Source organism: Parasteatoda tepidariorum, chromosome 6, assembly GCF_043381705.1.
Source record: "Parasteatoda tepidariorum isolate YZ-2023 chromosome 6, CAS_Ptep_4.0, whole genome shotgun sequence".
Taxonomy (NCBI): domain Eukaryota; kingdom Metazoa; phylum Arthropoda; class Arachnida; order Araneae; family Theridiidae; genus Parasteatoda; species Parasteatoda tepidariorum.
Genome location: NC_092209.1, coordinates 83850904 through 83877999, shown reverse-complemented (window position 1 = coordinate 83877999; position 27096 = coordinate 83850904). Strand labels below are relative to the sequence as shown.

The following is a 27096-nucleotide window of genomic DNA, read 5'->3' as shown; positions in this document are numbered from 1 at the left end:
AATATTGCCTTCTTCAAATTTATTTTATCTGTTTGTTTTCGAAGGTGTTTGCAAAAGGTATGATACAGGAATTGAATGTCAGTAAAGATATGGTGCAAAGACTGTTTCCCTGTCTTGAGCAACTTTTGAGGTATCATCTAAACTTTCTTCAGAAGCTGAGGGAACGACAGAGATTAGAAGCCATAGTCTCTCATATTGGGGATGTTCTGGTACAACAGGTGAGCAACAAAAGATCACTCATTAACACAGGGTTTCTGCGCTCCCGGAAAGTCATGGATTTCATCAGTATTGAACAAAATTTGTCATGAAATGTCATGATTTTAACTATTTTTAAAAAAAATCATGAAAAGTCATGGATTTATATCGCCCGAAAATCTAATTTTTAAAATGGAATTTATCCCCTCCCCCCCAATTTCATGGTGTTTCAGATATCTGAATTTGTAACAAAATCCTCACTCACAGTGTATTTGATTAAAATATAAAATGTTTTAATTGTGTTCTTTAAAAATTATGGTGTTCTTTCGAAAAATGAGAGAAAAAACATAATTTCAGGAGCGAATTATCTTTTAAACTTCTGTGATTTCAGAATTTTTGTTATTATTTATTTTTTTATTTTATCAATTTAAAATTCTAGCTGAAGCAAGCCAGTCATTGGCGAATTTTGTTTATTCAGAAAAATCAGGAGTATTTCTCTCCTTTCCGATGAACTTGAAAAGTATCGTTCGAATGTAATTCCGCAGAAAAAAATAAGAATATTATTTGCTTTTGTATTTTTTTTCCAGCTATTTTATTGCGTCAACTCTTTCTTTACTCTGATTTTTGAATTTAAAATCTATAAATATGAAGATGCAGAGTATAACAGTTTTGGTTATACCTATCATTTCAATTAATGTTATTATAATGCTTTTTTAAATTTATTGTTGTGGTATTGTCGGAGAAAATAGTAACTCATGAAAAATTCTTAGAATTAGTCATGGAAAGTCATGAATTTGAAAATCTAAAATGTAGCAGATACCCTGTTAACAGAGCAACCTCATCAATTGTCGTTCTCCGATTTAAATGATTTTTATATTATAAGAGTTTATTACATACATTAATATGCGAATAAAAAAATTACTTATATCGGGCAAAAAAAGCCTTATTTTCTATCCCATCCTAAGAAAAACTGCTCATTTTATTCTTGTCATTTCTCTGGTAAGGCATCCTGCATATTTACAAGTGTAAGAACATAAAACGTTTAATTCATCCCTAATTGACATATATTTATAAGATTCTATTTGCTTTGATTGAAAAATATTCTTTTTGAAAAGAATAGAGTTTAGAATCGAAAATATTTGGTTTTAGTTGCTTTTTTTTCTTACATATAATCGAAGTATATTTATATATTTTCATTTTCTTTTCTTAGTTTGAAGGTGAAAATGCTGAAGATGTTCGATTATTCTATTCTCAATTCTGTAGTCAACATAAGGAAGCTCTTTCTTTGTATAAGGATTACCTAAAATCTGATAGGAAGTTTCAGTCTTTTGTTAAAGTAAGAACCATTTATTTAGTGAAAAGTGCATCTTCTTTATCTGTTCATTTTTAATAATTCTCTGTTATTATTAAAAATTGTTAATTATTTAGAGTTTAAATTTAAAATCTTTTTTTACCAGATACTGGTTACTAATACAAAAAGTGAAATGTCTCTTTTTACAAAGTTTTTACTTAAAAGGATTGTATATTATACCACTGATGATTATTTGTAATCATTTAATTGTATTACATTAAATATTACTAACATATTAATTCTGTATTATAGAGGTGTTCTTCTAAGCCATTCTGCAAAACTCGGGGCATTCCGGAATGCATCTTACTAGTCACTCAACGTGTTACAAAATATCCCCTTCTTATAGATTCTTTAATTAAGACTACAAAAGGTAATGATTTCTCTTGTTTCCAATAAATAATTTGTGTCTTTTTTTTTACATTCTTAATTATGACTTCAGAAGGATTTCTTTTGCTGTCATTCAGTGTTCATAAATAATTCCTGCAATATTTTTTTCCATCCACTTTATTATGTTTATATAGTTATGGCTCAGCCCAAAATGTTTGGAGATAATCAGAATTTTAAGACAAACAAAAGTGATGGAAAAGATTTTAGTAAATTGTAACAAAATTGCATCATGTCTAAATGAAAGAATTTGATATAACCATCTTGTTTAGTAAAGATTGCTACATGGTTCTTTTGCAATCCATCTTAAGTGTCTAAACTAAGCTGTAAATTTTGTTAACTGTATTTGTAATCGGAATTTTGAGAACAGGAAAAGTCCATACACTAAGAACTGCCTGTGCCACTTTGCTCTTAAATCAACCTCAACAGAAGAAAGTGAGTTTAAATCTGGAGGAAATGGTGGCCATTCAATACTGCCTTGAATCTGTAATCCTACAAAAGGATTTCACTGTAAAAATGCTCATTGAACAGAAACTTTTCTGTTTGTTTTAATTAAATTACATATTAACTTCACATTTCATATATTTTTATATTCCTATTCAATCCTTCTAATTCTGTAAACAAAAAGTAAACAGTATTGTTTGTGTTAGTCACGTGAGTACCTAAAGGCGGTAAGATGGTTTGCGTGCATTGGGGTAAGAGTGTGAGCAAAGCTTACATAACACCCTAAGATCATCTTATTTTCAATTTTTTTTTAAGGAAAAGAAAGGAACAAATATTTTTTTTCTTAAAAATTACTCTGAAAATTTTTATTTAATCATAGGAAATGAAAGTTACATTTGGAATGGAAAAAGTTGGAAAAGAGTTTTTTCTTGGAATTTTAAAATTTTATAAAATAATTTATAACATAATAACAAATATAAACATAATATTAAAATAAAATTTAATTTTAATATTAAATGACATCTTTTGTTTAAATTTAATTCTAAAATTCTTGAAATTAAATTACTACAGTTAAAACGAAAAACAAAGAGATTTTGTATATAGCTCACCGAGGATGGAAACAATGCCAAAAAATATGCTTATATATTATCTGAACGAACCCTTATAAACTATCACTCTGTTATAATAAAGCAAAAAATAATGTGTTCAATTAATGTATTTAACTAGAACTGATAATCCTTTCTTTACTTTATGAAGCACTTTATTCAATGTCAAGATACAGAACGATAACTTTATGACACACTGTTGTTTCCTTGTTGTATTTACAAGGTTTTCTGTAATGACCAGCCTTACATTTTTAGTATCCTTGTTGAAAAGAAAGTTAAAAGAAAAGAGTGCTCATTTGATGCAGCAAATTAATATTTAAGGGGGAAAAAAGCAAAAATGTATGAAAAATTATTCAAAAGTGTGATTCTTCTCAAATCATTAAAACCTATTTCAGGGTTGTCCCTCTACAGGGAGAATAGGGAAAAACCTGGAAAATACAGGGAATTTTTATCTTTTAAAAAATTCAGACCTCTCAAAGTGTAGTCTATGGGATATATAAAGATAATAGTTCAGCTATATTAAATTATTTAATTTATATTAGCCTTATTTGTTTTATGTTGAACTGTTCCTTATTTTTTTAAGTTTTTCCAGCAACTAAAACTAGTATCGTTATCCTATTACCGGGTGGCCATCCACCTGGAAAACCTTGAAAACCTGGAATTATCAGGGAATTTTTTTTATACTGGTAAAAACCTGGAAATATCAGGGAAATTTGGATAAAAGCCTGGAAAAATCAGGGAATTTTAAAGAAAAGCTGGAAATTTTTCTTTTGATAATTTTTTTAATTTCGCCAATTTAAATTTTTAACTAATTTTCTTAATTTAAATTATTTCATCCATTATACCCACTTTTTTTAAACAGAAATGTATCACCAAACAGTTGAAATATCATCAACTTAGCGATACTTTGCTTTCATCAAAATTTGCTCCATTACAGCTCTGTTAAACTAGAATGTAACATAAAATGCTCCCACGGTTGCTAAACGAATGTAGAAATCTTTGATCGCTGTGGGACTGTGCAATTTAGTAAAGATTCTGGTGGAGGAGGAAAAAGGGATTAGGATGTTAGCTTCTCTTTTTAAATTCTGTCCTTGGACTGAATTCATTTATGACTCAAGTTTGTTCCGATGATTTGGAAGTAATTTTTTTTTCTCTTTTGACAAAATGTTTTTGTATTTTTAACTTTATAAAATTCTCCAAAAATTAGTTGGTTATAATTGAATAATAATAGATTTTATAAAGAACCAACTATATATTAATATTTAATTTTACTCTTTTGTTGGCCAATATATGATTTTTGATTCAAAATTTGGTACCAAAACATGAAAAAAAAATTATTTTGACAATTTGGCAAGATTTTGTATTTATTTTTTAAAGATAAGTTAAAAAAAAAATAGCATTTTGAATAAAATGTTTATAATATAGACACTTTTCTTGTACACATCCTATACTTTATAAGAAAAAAGAAACAAAAACCTGGAAATTTTAAGATTTTTATCTGGAAAAATCAGGGAAATTTGATTTGAGTGACCACCCTGTATTACAGCACACAAGCGCACAGGAAATATTGACCACTCAAAGGGCAATCTATGGGATATTTAAGGAAGATATTTCAGCTGAACTAAAATATTTCATTTACTATAACATTATTCCGCTGTTCCTTTTTACTCTTAAGTTTTTCCAGCATTTAAAACTAGTATACTTTGCCCAATGAAGCTCATACAAGAGTTCAGTACTTCCTTCCTCTTTATACGTTGTGTATAATACGTACAGGGCAAACACGGGGCATTTTTTTCTCCAGATTTGAATGGCAACCCTGCATTTGATTGTCAGAGAAAAAACAAAAGAAATTATAAATTGGTTATTAAAAACTCTTTTGTGACAATCAATCTTATTTTGATGTTTTTCATCCCATCTTCCTCAAGATAGTGATTTAAAAGCATTTTCGTTTCTTTCTCTCTTAAATATTAGTTTGTGAACCAAACTTTGCATACTTTTTTCTGCTTCATTTTTAACAAGTATTCTAAACATCTACATGAAGGTTGGTAATTACAGAAAACCCTGTAGTTATATCTCTCTGTTATATTTACTTAGTAAAGTCAATCATACCTGAAAATTAATCTACATACTTTATATTTTAGATAATAAAGTAGAAATAGACTGCCTGAACAGAGCATTAGCCAATATTAAAGTAAGTTTTATTTATGTTTAAATTATTAAACCTAAATAGATAAAAGTGTTTTTACTGATTCTTCATAAATAATGTTTTGTTGTTGCTTATTTATTTTGTTGTATAATAAATGTTCATTAGTGTCTTATTTAAAGATACTGTATCAATTGGATGTTTCAGGAAATAGTTGCTCAAGTTAATTCTGCCGTAGCCTCAAAAGAAAAGGAAGAGAGATTACTCGAAATATACAATAGAATAGATGCTAAGTCTACTGCCTTTTTTAAAAAGAAAAAGTTTAAAGTGAGTTTAAATTTCAATTTATTTCATTTTTGTTTGGCAATTTGAAGTTAGAGGGTTTCCACTCCACAGGAAGAAAAGGGAAAACCTGGAAAAAATGGGGAAGTTTATTTAAAAATCACCAAAATTAACAGGGTTCAAGTTTTTCTTAATAAACTGGGAAAATACAGGGAATTTTGTTTTCTTATTTTTAACCATTCAATATCACAAATTCGAAAGATGGAGTTGCGAGGGGGGGTGGAAATGGTGACTTAATAGCTAGGATTTTTGTAAAATCACTGAATTAGGAAAAAAGACTAAAGTGACTTAAAAAGGATGGTTTCAGTGTTTAATATATTTTGACGACAGGTTTTTTTTTTAAAAAATTCTTTTTTAGTCTGATTATCTTTTTAGTTTAAAGTTTATTTTGGAAATTAAAAAGTCAATATTCCCAAGATATAAGATTGTTGATGATCGTTTTCTTTTGTTGTTTGGTGGGGCAGATTTCCAAACCTCGACGTGTGTATTGTATTCCCTTGATATCATTTCTTACTTAATATATTTTTTTTGTAAATATCACAATGCGTTTAAATTTTAGCTTTCTTGGCATTTTTCACTTTCTCAGTTATTCTGCCACCAACTTTATATTTTAATAAACGCTATACAATTGATTTAATTAGTGCTATAAGGAAAATTTCTTCTAACAATTCTTTATAAAGCGGAGGCATTATGCTTCCTTAAATATTGAAGATTATGCTTTTTAATGGGTATGCCAAATGTGTTTGATGATTTGGTGTATAATTTAAAAATAACAAAAGAGAGAAATGTATGGTTTTCTGTGCTCACCTTAAAAATGCAGGTCACATATTCTTGCCAAGTTTCAAAATTAGATATAAAGTCCATTATCAAAAGAAGTGCTGTCGGGGGAAAAACAGTGAAACAATGTTCTCATGCATTATATCACTTTAGCTCAAAATAATTGTGTGGACATTTGTGACTCAGACTGTGCCACATTGTTACTGTAAATGTAACTATTTTTAAAACATTGTTTTATAGCTTTTCCAAGTTGGTTAGCAAACTTAAAAGCAAATATTGTGTGATATTTAATTTTAAGTGAATAGCATTGTCTTCTTTGAAACCATATGTTTCCATTTCCTTTGAGGTTTTTTTAACTTGATTTTCCAATTTGTTGGTCATGTTTGGGACATTTGGTATTAAACACTCATATTTCTACCATTTAATTTACAAATTAAATGGAAATTAATAAATTTTCATTTGATTAAAAAACATATCCTTTCTTTTAATAACTGTATACAATAAATTAATATATAATACTTGTAATTAGTTCGTTAAAACTTGTTCATTGCAAACTTTTGTATTTATTATTTTTATTTTTTTCAACTTATATTTTATCTTTCTCACAGTGCTCGGGATATTAATTTTCAAGTAACTGCAAGTTTTAAAAGTCTTAAACATATTTGTGATTGTTCCTCTTTTATATTCATGTTATATTTGTTACTAATAACACAATATCATTTTATTGAATATGGAGTGTTTGTTGCATTGGAGCTGCTTCAAGCTCTTGCATGTAAAACTATACATTTAGCCTGTAATTTATTTATTGAAATCAACAGCTCTTTGCTCTTTAAAATTTGCTTAGTTCATATAAATTTTATTTTTGTAGAAATCAGATTTATTATCAGATAGCCGTAAACTACGGTTTGAAGGGATTCTTGAGTGGAAAAGTGCCAGAGGAAAAGTTATTGGTAAGTTGAGTTTTTATTTTTATTTAGTCATTCATTTAGCTTGAGTTCATAAATAGGTTTAAAAAAAAGTCATACAAATGAATAAGTTATACCACTCTCAAGTTCTTCTACATTTTTTAAATGAAAAAATAAACTCTAATTAAGTCTACATTGAAATTATAATTGGCTATTTTTATCTTTTAAAAACTTTAAAAAGCAAAAAAAAAAAAAAGAGAGAGAGAGAGAGAATTTTATGAATATTCAATTCAATTTACCTAAAGAATTCTATTTTCCTCCTAATTTTGAATGCATACATTTCAAAACAGTAGATGAAAAAAGTTATATTTTAAGTTTTTTAGAAAGATTTTTTAACTAAAAGAATGTAATTTTCCTTCCAAAAAATTCATATAATTTTATTTTAAAATAACTAGAATAAAAAAAATCTTTCACACACACACAGATATATATGTATCAAAACAATGGCTACATAAAATAATATCAAAGCATTTTTTTAAATTTCTATACTAGTGTGAAACAATAGATTGAGTATACAAGTTATATTGCTTAATTACTGCTCTGTGTAAGCCATTATTTCCCTTGTCAAGAAATTAAGAATAATTTTTTTTTTTTGTAGAAGTTCACATGGTTATTTTATCTGATGTTATTGTCCTACTTCAAGAAAACAATCAGAAATTTACTTTTGCTTCCTTAGATAATAAAGTAAGTTCTGTTCTGTATTTTTTTTTATTTTGTGTTAATCCTGTTGCTTCCTGATTAAAAAAATTATCAAAACTGTACCTGCATTTAAATTTTTTTTTTTTTTTTTTTTTTTTAATTTTTTTTTTACAAAAATGTTCATATTTTCAGAAATATTTGAGTTACGTTTACGNTTAAATTTTTTTTTTTTTTTTTGCTTTGTAACAATTTTTTTAAAGTTTCTGAAAAAGATGCCTATCAGAATAGATTTTTGATTGATATATTGCTTGTTTTAGTATTTAAATAAGTATTACCACTAAATGTAAGCAAGGTGACTAAAGAACAGGAAAAAATCAATTGCTAAATTCCATGCATAAGAATTATGTGCATAACTGTGAAATTAATAATATTATTTGAACCACTGATTTCAAAAATGAGCAAATTTGATAAAAATCAGTTCGGAAAAAAAAAGCCATAAGTTCCTTGTTTATCAGTGAAAAGTCTGGGAAATTTTTGTTTGTTTCGGAATTTTCTGTTTGTGGCCATCCTGGTAAACCCTCTTTTTGAAATAATCAGTTTGAAACTTTTTCTTTTCTTAAATATTATAGAATTTTAAGTTTTTTTATTTTGATTAAATTAAATTGCTAGAATTAAGAATAAGTTTAAGAATAAATTATTATAAGAATAAATTATTATAAGAATAAATTATATTAAGAATAAATTATATTAAGAATAAATTGTTATATTAAGAATAAATTAAGAATTTAGATTAAATTCAGAATGAATTTCAGCTGTCTAAAACAAATTCAATACCTGTTAGCATTTGAAATTATTTATTGAGTAATAAAAACATTTTATTTTCCATTAATTTAATGTCACTTATCATTTAAACAAAACTGGTCAATTTAAAATTGTAGTTCTTAAGAGTAATAAAGTTTTTGTATTTTGTTGATTATAAAACTATTTGTGACTAAATTATTTTTGATATTGTCGAAATATACGTTATTTTGTAAAAATGTATCTGAAATTTTCTTGGGGCAGCTTTGGTTTTTTTCTATAGTTTTTCTATGTGTTTATGTTGCAGAAAAATAATTCTAAATATCCACAAAATTATTTTAAACACATACTTTCTTTATTAGGCTGCCATTATTTCCCTCCCAAAGTTGCTCGTACGAGAGAAAGCTGGGCAAAACAGTCGAGGTATATACTTAATATCATCCAATCCAAAAGATCCTGAAATGTACGAAATGCTCTGTTCTTCCCCCAAAGATAAGAAGCATTGGCTACAGATTATAAGAGATTCTGCTGCCATGGCTGCTCGAGGTATAAATTTTTTTTTTATTGCAGTTTACTATTTGATTAATTATTCACAATTTTGTGTTGTTATTCTCAATTATTTTTGTTTTCTTTGTAGTCCTTGTTAAAATTTATTATATTATACCATTCTTTTTTTCCCTATGCTTTCTAAAATTTGTATATTCTGCTATCAGTGCCAGTTTCTATTTGAAGTAGTTCTCAAAATGAAATATAGATGCCAGCACAAAGTCAAGTGATTAATAAATGTCTATTTTTATGTATTATGTAGTTTAGTTCTCCAGATGTTTTGTCTCAATAAAGTTGTGTTATTAAAACTGGCATGGTAATTTCAAAGTGATTGTTTCCTCGAGAAGAATCCCTTTTACAGTGCCCTACTCAAAATTTCTCCTTGCTTTCTAAAATTTTATATTATAATATCAATACCTACCCTAAAATTTGTCCTCATTTAAATTTTATTGTTTATTACTATTTTATACTTAAGCTTCTTCTCTCATAAAAATATTATGTTACAGTATGCGATTTTTAAAAAAATGTTTTTGTTGATGGGGTTTTCATAATGGATTAGGTTTTTCTGTCACTGAAATAAAGTTAGAAAAAGATTTCATTTTTAAAAAGTAACCAGTATAAATAAAAGAAAAGTAATTAAGTGTTATTATTAAAATTTTTTAATAAAAGAAGTAATTTCTTTGCAAACATTTTAACAATTTTTTAAAAAGTCTATTAAAAATAGCTGCTTCAATTTTAATAATAAATTATTTACCAAAAAAAGTAATTTTTGCATTAGGAAAGATAAATACAAAAACAATATTTTTCTATTTATCGTTATTCCTTTTCTCAAAAAATATTTATTTTATATCAAAATGATTTTACTGATTATGGAAATATATAAGCAAACATAAGAAAAATTTATATTTTTGTATTAATTTAATTATTTTTATCGAGTATTTTTTATTACATTTTGACCAGTTAGACTACTTCTAGTTACTAGTTAGAAGTAAATTCAAATTTCATTATAATAGTTTTGTATTCATAATTTTTACCAAAAATTATTCATCAAATAAATTTTTTTAATTATAGTATTAAATATTGAAAACTGTTTCTTTTTCTTCTTTTTTTTTTGTTACTGATGTCAAAAAATTAATTAAAATAAAAGTATTATTTTTTCATTTATTTAATGCATCTTCAAAGTGTTTTTTTTGTTTTTTTTTTAACTTTATATATTTTTAGAAGCAGTGATAAAACTACATTCCAGTTATTAGACTGATACTCATTATATAATAAATCATGTAATAAATTTTTATAAGTGTTTGATATCTATAATAAGTGGTTTTAAGTATTGCAAATAGAAACAACGTACATAAATATATTTTCTACACAGATGTTGGAACAAATAAATACTTCCTTCCCTTCTATAAAGTGCCTTAAAAGAATTTTAAGTTTAGAAAATATCAGACATATTTTTTTCAATATGGTACAAAAAAAAATTATAATGATATGTGAGCCACTTTTTTTTACTGCAACTTTTCTTTTTTGAAGGGTGTTGGGCCGTACTGTAATTTTTTAACTGTAATTTTTTAACAGAACTGTAACTAACGAAACTGTAATTTTTTAACAGAATTTATGTCGATTGTATATGAGAATGGCTATAGTGTTATACATATCAATTGTGACAAGAAGAGTTTATTCTTAAAAAAATATTTATTAAAAAAAAAAAAAGGCTTTGCACAAGTGTAGTATTGTTTAATTTTATTGCAAAGAATGTAATTTTAAATTATTGATGAAGATTTGTGTGAGTTATGAGTTCAGCTACAACAGAAGCTTTTTGGAAATTTTCTTTTCTCACATTGTGATGAAGAACTAAAGATAAAAATTGAGAATGAGGTAAACATTTTTATTTAAAAGGCATAAGAGTACCTTATAAACAGAAAAACAAAAGGTTCTCTTAAAAATTTATAATTTTATTTTTATTACCTTTGTAATTGAAAAAGTATAGTATAAAAATGTGTCCAAAAATATTTGAATATTTGGTCTATTTTGTACTTATTATTTCATTGTGATTATATTATTATGAGGTTCGTTTAAGTATGCATTATATTCATTTTGTGTGAGCTTCTATCGTAGGGTTGCCACTCCTCAGGAAAAACCTGAAAAATACAGAGAATTTAAAAAATCATCTAATATAACAGGGAAAATGCATGGAATTTTGAATTTTTCCTTACAAACTGGGAAAAAACATGGAATTTTTATCTTTTAAAGCTATATTAAATTATTTAATTTATTATAGCATTATTTGTTTTATGTTGAGCTGTTCTTTATTTCTTTAAGTTTTTCCAGCAACTAAAACTAGCATTGTTATCCTAGTATAGCACACAAGAACACAGTGGATGTGTGTTTCCTTATAATATATTGTGTATAATATGTGCAGGGAAAACACAGGGAATTTTTTTCCCCAGATATCATTGGCATATCTCTGTTGTGTCATCAATATTTTAAAGTTAAAATACTGATGACTCTACAGATTCAGTATTTTATTATGGGAATAATTGATAGTACAAAATATTTATGTAATGCCCTCAAAGCATAAAAAATAATCCCAAAAGCCTGTATACTTGTAATTTTATTTATTTTTGATTTTCGTACCTATTATAAATAAATGTCCAAACCTTAATTTTGATGCATGCTTTAAAGTTTTTTTTTTTTGCTCTGATGTATAATTAATATGATGTAACAAAGTAATAATGCTTAAATATGTGTTTTAATTATTTTGCAGAGGCAAGAGAACACAGTATCGTAAGAGGTAGAACAGATAGTGATATTATTGTAGATGATGACAAAACTTGCAAAATTGCTGATTTATGTGGTAAAAATATTAATTCATATAATCTATATTAGTGCTATGTATTCAGTATATACTCTATATTAATTACAAAGTTCCCTCTAAAATCTCCACCCACTAAGAATGCAGTGAAAATTCAATAATCAAGAAGAGAAAAAAAAACAGTTTATCCTGAATTATTTTTGATCTAAGGATTTTTTATGACTCATTTCTCATGGTTCGAGAGGGTGACTTGAAATATGCCAATTATTTAGTGCAGATGTTATTTTAAGTTACATCAGAAAAATGTATTCTCCCTGAATAAAATTTTTTTTTTTTTGTTGAGTGATTCGGATTTCAGACCCATTATTTATAGTGGGCAGCCGCAATCTGGGAAATATGGTCTTAAGTTTTGACCCCCTGATAATAATTTTACTTTTTGCTTATTTTGCTACGTCTCCAGAAATTTTTAAGTGAATTGAAAACTTTTTGCCCACAATTTTAAAATTCGTTTATATAAAAGTAATTCCATGCAAAAAAATTTTTTTAGCAAATATTTATTTTTTTATTATTTTGTTTGATAATTCTACTTGGCAAAATTTGTTGAACCTGAGAGATCCAATTTTAAAACTCGATTTCTCAGAAACTATTCTACTAATTTTGCCATGCAAAATTGGTAAAATACTTCCTGAGTGCAATCATGAAAAATGCTCCAGTGCAGTCATGAAAAATGCTCCAGTGCAATCATGAAAAAATCTGCTGGAAATTTAAAATGACGAAAAAAAATTGTATACCTTAAAATTTAAATTTTTTTTTTGTCTATTATTAGATAAAATAATACAAATTAATAAATATTTAATAAAATGTATTTTTTGTATGGAATCATTTTTGGATAAACGAATTTTATAATTGAGGGCAAGTAGTTTTCAATTCGCTTGAAAATTTCAAGAGACGTATTGAAATATACTAAAAGTAAAATTAACATAAGGAGATCAAAACTTTTGACCACTCTCCGGATTAAGCTGTGGGGTACCATATTTCCCACATCGTTACTACCCCTGGGACTTTTGGGGGTAGGGAATCCAAAATTCGTCGAAGAAATAAAGGTATGTTTCTGCAAAAAAGGTTCCGATTGCCTTTGCTTGGTGCCTGATTTTGAAGTTTAAAATACCGTGTACACTAAATAATTAGCATATTTGAAGTCACCCTCTGAAACCATTGAGAATTAGTCCTAAAACGTGAAGATCTGATCATATAATCAAGAGTTATTCAACGTAGTCTGTTTTTTTTGCTGCACTGTACATCAAAAACAATAGAGTCTTGCGTTAACTGTGTTTTGTTAGCACGCTTTTTTTTTTCTTGATCATTTTGTCTTATATCACAGTGTAGGAAATTGAAAACAAACAAGTGATTATTTAAAACTTGGTATCACACTTTATCTTAAGCAATTTTTGAGATAAAAAAGACAAATCTGTTAGGTAGCTAACTGGTCATATCTTGTACTGTCGTGCAATTGAAAAAATGACCTAAAACAATAGACTTCGATAGATGGATAAACATGATAGATTAATTCCCTATTATTCTAACTATTTTCTTTCTGTTGCTAATGGTATCAATGCTAAAATTAAATTTAAAAAAACTGATGAAGCAAAAGTTATTTTTGTACAAAAATTTGTTTGCAGTATTTCTAGTTTATCTTACAAAAATGCCATATACAGTCAAACCCCGCTATAGTGATCACGGCTTATAGTGAACTCCCGGATATAGTGAACGAAATGTTCACTCCCGTGCCTTACTATACACGTATAATGTTATTTTCAGTGGATATAGTGAACCAAAACAGTGATGAAGTTGGATGTAATGAATTTTTTTCTGTCTTTGACTGATTTCCTCCCCATTTTCTTTGCAATAATTTTGAAATTTTTACTTTAAAATAAATACATATACGGATTTTTTTAAACCATCTATAGAAATTACTTTTATGTGCTCGAATGGCTGGTTCGACGTGTTTAAAAAGCGGAATAACAGAAATTCAGGAAAAATTATCTGAGAGTCGGGAAGTGTTTCCATATCTGATGTTGAGGATTGCTCATCAGCTAAAGATTACTAATTTTTATTTGTATGCAGGACGAAGACTGATGAAAAATGACACATTTTTTGCTACTACATAATATTTTTCAGTCATTTATATGAATATAATGTAATAAAAGGGAGGAGTTTGGGAACCATTAGTGAAATTGCCTGCGTAACGGATATAGTGAACTCCCCGTTATAATGAACCGAAATTTCAGTTCCTTATAGTTCACTATAGCGGGGTTTGACTGTATATATAAAAATGTAAATATTTTGTCCCTTAGATTTTTTTATAGCACATGAGTGTAGCACATAGCCACTTTACTGCACCTATACATCACTTTTAGAACTGTAGCTACAGCAACTTGAAAATCAAAGGAGTGGATGGGGATTCTTAGTGGGTTACCTGCATGTGTTTTGTACAGTGACATATAGATAAATCGTTTTGTGTTTTAAAAGAAGTTATAATGTGTAATTTTTTTAATTAATATATATTTTTTCCATTCTAGCCACAATGCAAGAGAGAGATGTAGAGATTGTTACTCTTTGTGAAGAAAAAATTAAAGCCATGTTTGGTGCTTTGGTAATATTACTTTTCTTTATATGGGCAATATCAATTTTAATCAGTAGAACTATTCCTGAAAATTCTTTATGATTATTCTGCCATGCCTATAATAAATTCTTAGTGAATTATAAATCACATGTGTTTTTTCGAGATGGTTAGATTTACGTACTTTATGAATCGCACACAGTTAAGTTTATGCAAGCTATGGCTCGAACATTGCAATTTATGTTACAAATGGCATTATACATCTTAATTACCTACTGCATAATAAGTATTAATGATTTATAATTCCTATTCACAAGGTATAATTTTAAATTTTACTTAACAATTCATAAAAGCTTTTTACAAATACAGTAAAACCTTGATCAATCAATTCTCATCAGACCATTTATTGTACAGCGCTCAAAATAAAAAAGATATCACCCTGAATAAGTTTTGTTCTAATGAACAAAGTTTCACAAACTAATTGTCTATCTTAATAGTTTCAAGGGGACTTCAAATATACTAATTAATTAGTTCTCACTATTAATTAAGTTACAAAATTGCACACAAAAGTGTACTTTCTCTGAGTAAACATGTTGTATTTTTCATATTTTAATTCCTGACTCTCAAAATTAAGGGGGAAGAAATTTCGAAAATATTTGATCGAACAGTGGTGTGCTAGGAAGCTATATATTTGGCAGCGTCCCAAAAAGGGTCAACCTTCTATTGCCATAGCAGGAGAAAAACTTTAATAAAACCATACTCTAACTGCGTCATCGACAAGAGAGAAATACTTACTCTTTCACCTTTTCTAAGCAACCAAACTGAGATAATAAAAAAAGGTATTTTTTAAATAGAAAAATGTCTTGGAAGTTTTTAGGAAGCAGATTTTTTTTCTTTGGTGTCTGCTAGAAAGCATATATTGCTTTAGTCTCCTTTGAAAATAAAATTTGAATCGATTTATAAATTACTTATAATTTAATGTTTCATATGATATTTGTACCAATACTTTTCTTATTATGCAATACTTAATCAAATTACCATGTCAATTTTTGAATCACATTGTAGTGATCTCAGTTATTAAGTTCTCAATTTTCTTTTCAGGAATTGCTAGGCTTTGATAAACATAAATTTTCCCATGTAAGTTGTTATTAACTGTATTTTTTTTCTAGTTTCCTTTATTAAACTTATGCTACAAAAATATTTAATTGTTGTGATTTAGGTGGATTTTCATCAGTTTCTAAGCAAGGAAGAGGAGGAAACAGAACTGTTGCTACAATCTAATCTGAATCAAGGTAGGAAAAAAAACTTTGTTAATCGTAGTTCAATAATTATATAAGCATGTTTTTGGCAATTTTGTGCTCATGCCTCCTTGTTAGCAAAAATAAGTAAATCACAAAACTCTTCACATGCTTACGTAAGAAAGCCCCTGATTTTTGCTTTAGCCGCAGTAATCAAATTGTAGGATTAAATTCAAATAAATTATGGAACTTTGTATAAAACAACATGCATATTTCAATTCCTTTTAATAAAATTTGAATCGATTATTCTTTAGGAACATTTTGCGTTCTCCTTCTGAGACTAAAGCAGGGTGCGTAGCGTTTGTAAAAAGTACTTAAAGGTGCTTTTTTGGGGATTTCGTTTTTAAAAGCTTTTAAAGGTGCTTTTTTCTGAAATTTTTTTTTTCTCCCTTCACTGATATCTGGTAGATCCCATGCATTTCACGAAAAATGAGGAGCTTGCTGCGTAATCATTCATGCGGACTTCATGTCGTACCCACGTTAAGACTTGTGCATGCGCCTACACTTTAAACCGAAACCCGAGTGCTCCAATTCGGATGGAGAATATCAGATCCTTATGAAATGTTTTTCTTTTTAATTAATTTTAATTTTTTTTCTTGTTTATTTTATTTTACTTCTAACACTTTTTTTGACGTAGGGGGTAAGGGTACTTTTGTTCTGAGTTCAGGGTCAAGTTGAATTCACTCGGTGATGTGGGAAAGTACTGATTGTTTCAATTTACGCCCGTTTCTTTCTTTTTTTTTTAACGCTGATCATTATTGATTGAATATGAATTTTTTGAGTGCTTGAAAATTTTTGTAAAGTGCTTGAAAAGTTTTTAAAAAGTGCTTATTTTTGATTCAAAGATTTGGCTACGCACCCTGTAAAGTTTTTAACATCTGAAATTTCCAGGAAAAATTTCTTTCCAAGGTATTTTCTCCCCAAAATATAAGATTTTTCCAAGTGTAAATTTGTTTCAAATTTTTTTTATTTTTCCCACTTTTTTCCTCATATTCTCCCCTTGTCAGAAAAAATAAGCTAACACCAAACAAGGGTTGCCACTCCGCAGGGAAAACCTGGAAAATGCAGGGAGCTTGAAAAATCACCCAAAATAACAGGAAAAATGGAGGGAATTTTGAGTTTTTCTTTACAAACTGGGAAAAAACAGAGAATTTTGTTTCTTACTTTCGTTTTTAAAAAAATGATAACCACTTAAAGTACAATGTATGTCATATTTAAGGATGATATTTCAGCTGTATTAAACTATTTAATTTACTAGAAGCTTAATGTCATATCTTATCTTTGTTCTCTCATTTGCAGCTTGCCATATTGCCAGCAGGTTATTGTATTTTCATACAAATCCTTACAATAATTCATTGGAATGTACAACTTCAGCCAGTATGTCGCCCGTTCTTCCGAAGAGAGCCGAGACGTTTGGAGGTTTTGACAATTCTGGGAGAGAAGTAACTGACAAAGGTATATTGCCGCTTTTTCTTTCTGAAGTGAAAATTGTAAGAACTGTGTGAAAAAAATCAGAACACTTTAACAACTTTTGATACAATTTTAACAGACAAGACCTACTATTGTGATAGTTAAAAGATGTAACAGGATGCATAGTGTTTTTCAAAAGTGCCTAAAAGTACTTTTTCTGTTTTTTTGTGTTTTGAAAGTTCTTAAAAGGTGGTTTTTTTCTTTGGGTGCTTTTAAAAAGTGCTTAGTTTTCCCTTTTCAAAAATGAGATATTTTTCTTTCCAATGTTGATTTTTGCAACATATCCAAAAGCGTGGGTTTCACATTGTCCTATTCTATTTATCGAAATTCATTCAATCACAATCCAATTCGGCGTACCGTCGGTTTGTAGCATGTGAAAGCGCCAATCATTTTCCATGTTTGCACTTGCGACTCCGCATGTCCGTCTACTGAGCTGGAAGGTGAGATTCTTGCACTCTCATATGCAACTCTGCTGCATTTTGCGAGATATTATCCATTCCATTTTCCACCCTCGGAAATGGAGCCGAGAAATTTCTCAATCTTTTTATGGTGACTAATATAATCAAGAAAAGAATTTTTTTTATCAGAAACTAGATATTTTATCATGTTCATGAGAAGTCTTTGAAACTTATTTCGCATTTTGTTAATGTATGTAGTGCTTGAAAATATACTTAAAAAGTGCTTATTTTTTGTTGAAAGATTTGGCTACGCATCCTGTGTTAATATGATTCAATCACTAGACCAAAAGTTATTTAGGTCCTTTTTTTTCCCTTTTTATAAAACAAAAAAATTGTTCGGTATTAAAGTCGTAACTGGATTCTTTTGTGAATTTAGGAAGCATGTTTTTTTTTTATACATTTAAATATTTGTGTGTGTATTATAATATTTTTTTTCTCTAGTGAGCATCCTAAAGAAAAAACTAATGCAGTTGAAAGAAATCGATGGTGATTGCAGTGGAGAAAGAGAACTTTCTTATTCCGATTCTAGTCTACATATGAAGGTAATCAATTTCCATACTTTTAACTAGTATTAATATTGTGTGATGAAATTATAGATGTTATATACATTTTGTGTTATGTTATTAAATTTTTGGTTTGTTGATGAGTAAATTAAAAAAAACTCATTAAGATAGAAATCATTAATCGCTTTTTACATATTGTTTTGTAAAATTTATACTAATTATGTTATGGTTGCAAAACCAATTTTTACTCACAAATTTTTCTAAACTGAAGCTGGTATATTTTTTATTTGAGTTTTTTTTTTACTAATAAGCAGGCTTTAATTTATACATTAAGGATATATTATATAAGGAAGTGTATTATTTTAGGAAATATAAAGAAGTGTGATGTCTTTGCAATTTGAAAAATTATTCCTGGAAAAAGTTCTCTTTTTTTTCCTATCTGTCAAATTACTTAGCGTATATGGCATGCATTTTTTAGTTTTTATAAATTGAATATTTATTTAGTTTGAAAAATGTCTCATTGTTAATATTTTTTAAAAAAAAAATTAGAGCAAAATCCTTTATTATCGGAAACAATTTTCCCAAAGGCAAAATTTCTTTGGTGGTTACATTCTCATTATATATATGTTTAGTTGTATTTTATTGCTATTTTGACAAACAATTATTACTGTTTAAAATGCTTCTTAAGGGTTCTAATAACCAATTACTCTACATACTACAATTTTAAGTCATTATTTATGAAATTTGGTGTTTAATATAAAAATTCAATATTAATGAAATTAATTATTTTGAAGGCAAAACCAGAAGGAGCACCTAACCTGAAATTTGTTCCACTTGCTAAAACTCCCGTAAGTAGTAATTTCTGACTGTCTGATAATATAATGTGTAAAACTTCTGATAAATCATGAATTGTATGTTAACATTCTGTACTTGCAAATTGATTTAGGTGTGAACCAGAAATATGATGTGTTTTTCTATTTTGCCTAAAAATATTGTTAATTAAGACTTCTTATGCTAGTGAAATGATAGAATTTGAAAGAAACTTTTGTATGTGTATCATCTGCTATGTATCAGACCATGTCAGCTGATATATTTGCCTGTGTGTTTGTTAAATATCAATCTTGTTCAATGGTGGTTATTTTGCAAATGTTGTTTTATAGTTTGTCACAGTTAGCAATACCATATTTTCACAAATAATAATAAATTTTTGCTTTACCAGCAAGTCACAAATATCGCATTTTTATCTAGTTTTGCATTTTGTGTTGTAATATTAGGAGGAGAGATGTAATTACAGTAGAGAACCAATTATCCGGGATGCTCGGGACCATCGCTATCACGGATGTCCGAATTTCCCGGTTTTCTGGATCGACCAAAAAGTGTCGTTAATCGATGTTTTATCGAACCCGAATTACAAGGAAAAAGTGTAATGCATAAAGTAAGAGAAAAAAGAAAGGTACTCTTAACTTTAAAAAGAAAAAAAAAATGGTAAAAAAATAATATTTAAGAGAATAAAAAATTTGCAAGTTTAGACAAGAAAAACAAGATTAAAAAATACAAAATTCTCGTATTTATTTTCTAAAAATAATTACAATTCCTAAATTAACTAATATAAACAAAACCAAAGGTTAAATAACGCGATGCATTTCATACCTAATTACACGGGGGAAACGATAAAATAAAAGGAAAACTTATTAATCTAAATAAAAAACACTTGAAAATTATCGAACCGAAACGATAGTTAAAAAAGGCACTACCATAAATATTGAAACCCGGAACAAGGCAAGATCAACGGAATTTTAAAAAAAAAACATAATGATAAAATTTATGAGTAAAAAGAATTAATTTATTGAGTGCGAAATTTATCGTGAAAAGAAAGGAAAAATCAAACGTAGTGGAATCAGAAAAACAAAACTGCAATCTGCTTCTTAAAATAATCCTATGTTTAAATTAATAAAAACTCGATATTTAATTACAGCAGATGTGATTCCACATCAATAAAAACTTCCAAATGATACCGCACTTGAGTTTATTCAGAAGAAAAAGATTTTATTTTTATTAATCGATGTCAAATAGATAAATATATTTTTCCTTTTCATCTTCTGTTCACTGACATGCATGCAATGCATTCCCCCCCCCCTCGTAAATTAAACAGAAAACGAAATCAGCATGCCACACCCTTGAGCTTGATTGACGGCCTAAAGGAGAAAATAAAACATTCCTCCCTTCCCTGCCTTCAAGGTCACGAAGGAAATGACGTTTCTCTGGGTAAACGGGGAAAAAAATTCTCCCCTTCCTTACATTTTCCTCTACTCAGCTTCAAGGATGAGTTCATTTCCGCTTTTTTTCATAATCGTTCTAGTTTAAAATGGCGGGAAAACCGATCAAAAATTTTGCCGGTTATCTGGATACCGGATAAATGGTTCTCTACTGTAAATTTATTTTTCATCTCTTACCAATAAATTAGTTTTTAAAAAAAATGCTACTTTGTCATGAATATCATTTTTAAATTTTGAGATATTCCAATATACTTCCGGTATATTTTTCTTAAATAAATGCTGTCTGCTTTGTAGGCTTTTGACTGATTGTTGGTTTTTTTTGTAGGAAAGCTCATCCAGTGGAAGTAATTTTAACTATTCATCCTCACCTTGTGGTTTTAATCGTTTAGAAGAACTAGCTGAATTGAATCAGCTTCTTGCATCAGTTACGGTAATTACTTCTCTTTCATTTTATTGCATTATGTTGAATTCATTTTTTCTGAATAATTTTTTTTTTAAAATTAAGGGACTGAATTATTCATTTTTAGCAGAGTAGTAATTCAAATTATTAACTTATTATCATATGCCAGTTATTTGGCTGCTAGGGCATTAGACCATGATTTCTCCAATATTTCTCTACTTGAGTGAAGTAAGGAGATAGTGCGAGGAAGTCATCCAACTACAAAGCGGTCATATCCTGGCCTGTTATACAAACAGAACATGTAGCTTGCATTAGCATTGTCAGGGCTGATTGTGCTCTGGAAAAAATCCGGATTTTTCGCTAGCAGTGATCCGTATGTTTCCGGAGATCGAAGGTCCAGATGTTTCAAAAAAATCCTAGATCGCAGAAGTTTCCGAAAATCAAGTTTTCAAAGGTGGAACTTAAAAACACAGTTTATTTGTTTGTAAGGGAGAGCCAGATACTTTATAAGCTTATATTCATGATTAATATTCATTTTTTATCAGTAAATAGTTATTGTAATCATAAACTCAAGAAAGAAAGAAATATTTGTAAATTTTAATTACTTCTCCAGGTCATCATGGGTATATGTAAATGGTATAGGTATGTGTAAAATTTTAAATATATTTTAAGTAAACCAAGAAATATTGAGAAAAAGGAGAAAAAAAACTTGCTTAAATTTTTTTCTAATTTTTAAATTTAAAGTTTATTTTTTTTTTTTTAACTCAAGAAATTTTCCGGAATTTTGACTTGGGCTCACAATCACCGCTGCATTGTACAAATTAGCCATATTTTTGACGATCTTGGAAAAAGCTGTTGCAGATTTAGGGTTACCGAGGGTGCACCGTGAGGAGACTAGCTACATTACAACCCTAGAATTTAGTCGTCAAACTTAATTTGGTAAATTCATTCATTGTGATATTTTTCATTTGCTTTTCACTGAATATTTATTTATTTATTTTCAGAGCTTACTACATCATCATCTTTCAATTTATCGAAAGTAAGTTTCTTTTTTACTTCCTATAAATGTAAAAAAAAATAGCATGTTTCACAAAATGTAAATTTTATGGTTTTATCTTTCTTTCATTATAATTAGAATATCAGAATTAGAATATCAGAACATCATTTTTGTCATTAATGCTTTTAAAAGCAACCAAATAAAAACTTCATGTTAAATGTTGGCAGATTATTTTTGTTATTACATTTAAAAAACTGCATGACTATGTGATTTCATGTTAAAAATGGGACAATGATTAAAATTTTTGCCTTGTGCTAATAACCAGGTTATATGCATTCTCTTTTATTTATACGAGAGTGTTCAAACATTGTGCAATCAAATCTTAGATTATTTTGTACACCACCGTCCTTAACAACTGATTTCAAGCAGATGTCTTCTTTGTTAATAGATTTATCTGTTTAAAATGTAATTTTTACCCCAAATCCGGTTATTTTGTAATTTAGAAGAATTTTTTCAAAATAAGGGTTATTTAGGGTATTTATTATAAATTAATTCATATTATATTCTTATAATTGTGATTTTTTTATTTTTTTTTTTTTTNTTTTTTTTTTTTTTTTTTTTTTTTTTTTTTTTTTTTTGTCGACCGGCGTGTGTAGTGGTAAGGGAGCTGACCTCACATCAAAAAGGTTCTGGGTTCAAATCCTGGTTAAAGCATGAATGTTCTTTCATTCTCTCTCCTTACTGTGAGAGCAATGTTGACAAACTAATAGGGTGCCCCTGAAAGAGTGGCCAACAAATCTGCTCTACTGATACCTGAATGACGAGCGTCCCTTCTTTGGGCATTAAAATTTTTCTATTATTTTTTTAGTTTTTTTTAATTAATTCTGTTAAAATAATAGAACTTAGATCTCCGTGACCCTTTGGCTGTTGAGGGAATGCTTTATTTTATTTAAATGTTTAAATAAAATACTAATATCTGAAAATCGTGATTAAACAGAGAGTTCGGAAGAAGACGCTATAGGCCAGATCAACAGTTGGAAGAGCTTAGGAACATCCAGGAGAAATTAAGTCAAGAAAGACTTCAATGGGAACAGGAAAAAGCTAAACAAGAGAAGGAATTAGACAAAAAGAGAGAGGATCTTCTTCAAATGCAGGTGAGGAGTTTTTTTTTTTAAAAAAATAACTTGGATGTAGAGATATGTTTTAACTATTTTAATCCTCTACAAATTTGTTTGCCTTAAATTGAACTTTTTCTTAAGTGTTCACTGCAATTATTCCATTTCATTAAATCTCTCTAATCAGAGGTGCCTTATTAATTCTAAAAAACAAGGAATTTTTAAATTTTGCGAAGAGTTGGAGAAGGTTTGGTTACTTACTATAAAAATTTTTAAATGCAGTAGAACGCCGATTTACTGGATTATCTGAACCTTCAAGGACAACATCTTTTTTCGACCTACTCCAAAAAAAAAAACTTTTTGTGAAAATGCTTTTCAAATTTATCACTTATTTTTAAAATATTTGAAAGTAGTAAATATCATTATATGTATATATAAAGAGTTATTAAATAGCTGCTTTTGTCCTACGCAAACCTTGAAAAAAAAAACTTGTTCGTTCTTTAGTTTCAATGTGGATGGCAATTGGCTATGAATATGAATGAAATCAGGTAGCACACATTCATGGTTGCAATTTTTACATTTTTTATTTCTTGCCTAAACAGAAAAAAAAATAAGAATCATTTTTTTATTATTTTAAAAAATTCCAAACAGGGTTGTAAGTTGTTAAATACTGTTGGTTAAAAAAATCTCTTCCCATTTATGAATAACAATACATTTCTCCATCCTTTTGATCTGCTCTATCTTCTTTTTGAAGTTTGTACCAATATTTATGGTTTTGAGAAAAATTCAAATACAATGGCTTGGATGCTGTGAGAATAATTAGTACTGTTTGATCACAATATCCTTTGAATACAACATCTTAGAATGACCTGCCTATTTAGATATACATTCATTGTCTTGAATTCATCTTAAATTTTTTTTCAATTTTAGTAATTAACTTTATTTTGATATGTAAAGATTGTAGCCATGTTTACTCTAACAAATTCATGGTGCATAGAGTTTTTAAAAAGTGTGTAAAGGCGCTTATTTTCGACTTTCGTTTTTACAAGCCCTTAAAGGTGCTTTTTCCATTCAGTTTTTTTTTTAAACATCATCACTTTTCAAATACTTAATTTTCCTCTCTCAAAATTGAAATTTTTTTTCTTTGCCATTTTGATTTTCACCGCGTATTATGCAAAAGCCTGCATTTCACATTGTTCTATTCAATGTTTTCACAATGTATTTTGGCAAACCATTGGTCCGTAGCATATCAAATCGCCAATCATTTTGCTTGTCTGATGAAATATTTGCAGGGCTACATGTGCATATACTGAGCTGGATTTGCTGAGATTCTTGCACTCCATGTGCAACTCTTGCTACATTTCGCAAAATATTCTCAATTTCAGGCTTCATTTTCCGCTGTCTGATATCGAACCGAAAAGCTCTTGATCTTTTTATAATGGTTAATATAATTAAGAAAAGAGTTCTTTGTCAGAAACTGGTTATTTTATCATGATGATGTAAAAATCTTTGAAAATTATTTTACATTTTGTTACTGTATATAGTGCTTAAGAATATTTTTTGAGTACTTAAAAGGTGCTTATTTTTTGTTGAGAGATCTGGATAGGCACCATGAAATTGTATTGCTTAAAAAAATCGTACATCTTGTAATGCTGTAATTTTCCTTCTTAGAAACTTATCTGTGGTGAACATGCCAATATAGAAGGAAACAAACTCACCTGCTATGTTCCAGACAAAGTTTGCGACCAGAACTGCACCTCACCCAATCTCTGCCGCCACAAACGCTCCGCCTCATTCGACTTCCGCACCATAGTCAACGTCAACCAGGACACGGGCGGCCGACAGTCCTGGAGCGGCCCCATCGATGATGCGTCTCTTGCCTGGCATCAACACTTCTGCTCAACACAGAGTTCATCCGACATTCCACAGGCGGTGAACCACACCCCATACATTCATTTCAATCAAAATAATTGCCAACAGACTCTAGGGGCTTCCAGGGGAAGCTTCTCCGCCCCCTCTAGTGAGCACAGACAATGCGGAAGGAACTGCGATTGGACTTCCAAAGAGGCGGAAAACTCTTCCAATCACTGCTCCGCGAGCACGTCTCCGGAGAGAGAGTGTAATAAATGCTTAAGTCCGCAACGTTTTGAAGTGAATGGCAAATGATTTGTGGTTAAAAGGAAAGTCTTTTTAAATTATTGTGATTCTCTTTGTAGATAAAAAAGAAGTTATGGATGGACAATCATTTCTCATTAGAATGTTTGCACGGGTGATATTTCTCATTTGGTTTGAAGAAAAAAAAGGAAGAAAAGTTTGCATGTTGTTCATATTGAAATTTTAAACTATCTCGGATGAATTCAGTAAGAATTAACGGAGAAGTTTGAGGGCATTTTATTTTTTTGTAGAATCTCATCCGATATTTAAAATATCTTCACAGGGGTCTGTCTAGGTTTTTTTGAGCCTGAATTAAAAAATTCCGCAATGACCGGCTTTAGCTAGAATTTCAGATTGATAATATAAAAAGTAATTTCCAAGTAGCAAAAATTTAAAAAAGATTAACTTTACAAAATTTTTTTGAACTGGAGAATATTGCCTATAATATTAGAATATATGTTCTTTTATATTTAGATTTTAAAAAAATTCTTGCATTTATAATTTTAAAAAAATAGATACTGTTCTGTTCTATACATGAAGGCTTTTTTTGTGTGTGAAAATTAAAAATCAACGCAAAAACATGGTAAAAATCTGGATTTATCGTTTTTTACGGGATACAAAAATAAAATTTTAAGGAAAAGTATTTTGTGAAACTACCATTTTTCCTAAAGTTGAATGTGTGAAGGTACCACTAAATGGTAGTAGATTTAGCCTGGACAGACCCCTGCTTCAGTTTCTATTTGTTACTCTAAGAAAAAATTTTAATTATCTAATATAAAATTAAAATCATTACAAAATTTTCATACAGAATCCCAAAGACAGAGAAAGAAATTTAAACTGTGCAAAATTAGGAATTATCTATGTTTGACAGCATTTATGTGTTACAAATAGAATAAAATCTTTGATTTTTTTAAATTGATTAATTGGTGAAAGGAAGGAAAAAAAGATTTTAATAAGATTAGAAAGTGGTAAGTTTAGAAAGAATAAAAGAATTTTAAGTGTCACTTTGAATTATTCAATATAACCTATAGTAGAATTGAAGAGAGCCTAGCCTAATACATTTCCTCTTTGCAGAATCGTGGTGACATGGCCATTTTGTTGCAGAACATTACAGAGTTCTTGCAGAAAGACTTTTTTATTTGGGAAGCAAAGAAGTTTGGGAATTTTTATCTGCAGATTTTTTTTCTTCTAACTGCGGAATTATATTTTAAAAAATGCTTTTCTCGCATATCGGAGGTGTAATAAACGCTGGTGATTTTTTTTTCTACTTTTCTTTGAGAATTAAAAAATTCCGCAATGACTGGCTTTAGCTAGACTTTCAGATTGATATTATAAGAAGTAATTTCTAAATAACAAAACTTTATAAAAAGTTAACGATATAAATATTTTTGAGAACAGGAGAATATCGTCTATAATATTAGAATATGTATTCTTTTATATTTAGATTTTAAAAAAATTCTTACATTTATAATTTAAAAAAAGACTAGATACTGTTCTATTCTATACACGAAGGCTTTCTTTTTATAAACAAAAGAAACTTCTGTTACTTTAAAGTAGTAACATATATCTTTGCTTCTATTAAAAATATCTTTCGGAAATGTATTAGTACCAGAGAGAAATGTCGTAGAAAGCTCTAGAAAATTCTGCCAGGGGGATATATTTATAAGAATAAAAATAAATGAAACACTTATATATTTACTCACTTAATTCAAAATTAATATTAAACAGGGTGCATAGCGTTTTTAAAAAAGTGCTTAAAGGTGCTTCTTTTAGTCAGGGGTTTGTAAAAAGTGCTCAATTTTCT

The 27096-nt window shown here is 28.5% G+C and overlaps 1 protein-coding gene across 6 annotated transcripts in view; it reads left to right on the top strand.

The window, feature by feature from the left end:
• Positions 1–26281, top strand: part of LOC107443134 (A-kinase anchor protein 13) — a 269899-nt gene extending 243618 nt beyond the window's left edge. For 5 of the 6 annotated variants that reach the window (XM_071181668.1, XM_071181666.1, XM_043051986.2 and 2 more), the window contains 19 exons: positions 45–218; positions 1406–1531; positions 1799–1916; positions 5121–5170; positions 5330–5449; positions 7110–7191; positions 7805–7890; positions 9006–9189; positions 11954–12043; positions 14581–14654; positions 15723–15758; positions 15841–15913; positions 17219–17374; positions 18289–18389; positions 19145–19198; positions 20952–21056; positions 22031–22065; positions 23021–23177; positions 24810–26281. In XM_071181668.1, coding sequence (XP_071037769.1) covers positions 45–218; positions 1406–1531; positions 1799–1916; positions 5121–5170; positions 5330–5449; positions 7110–7191; positions 7805–7890; positions 9006–9189; positions 11954–12043; positions 14581–14654; positions 15723–15758; positions 15841–15913; positions 17219–17374; positions 18289–18389; positions 19145–19198; positions 20952–21056; positions 22031–22065; positions 23021–23177; positions 24810–25304 — 2316 coding nt within the window. In that variant the 3' untranslated portion in view covers positions 25305–26281. The remainder of the gene's footprint in view (positions 1–44; positions 219–1405; positions 1532–1798; positions 1917–5120; positions 5171–5329; positions 5450–7109; positions 7192–7804; positions 7891–9005; positions 9190–11953; positions 12044–14580; positions 14655–15722; positions 15759–15840; positions 15914–17218; positions 17375–18288; positions 18390–19144; positions 19199–20951; positions 21057–22030; positions 22066–23020; positions 23178–24809) is intronic. The other variant, XM_071181667.1, reaches the window with a different exon arrangement.
• The last annotated feature ends 815 nt before the right edge of the window (positions 26282–27096 follow it).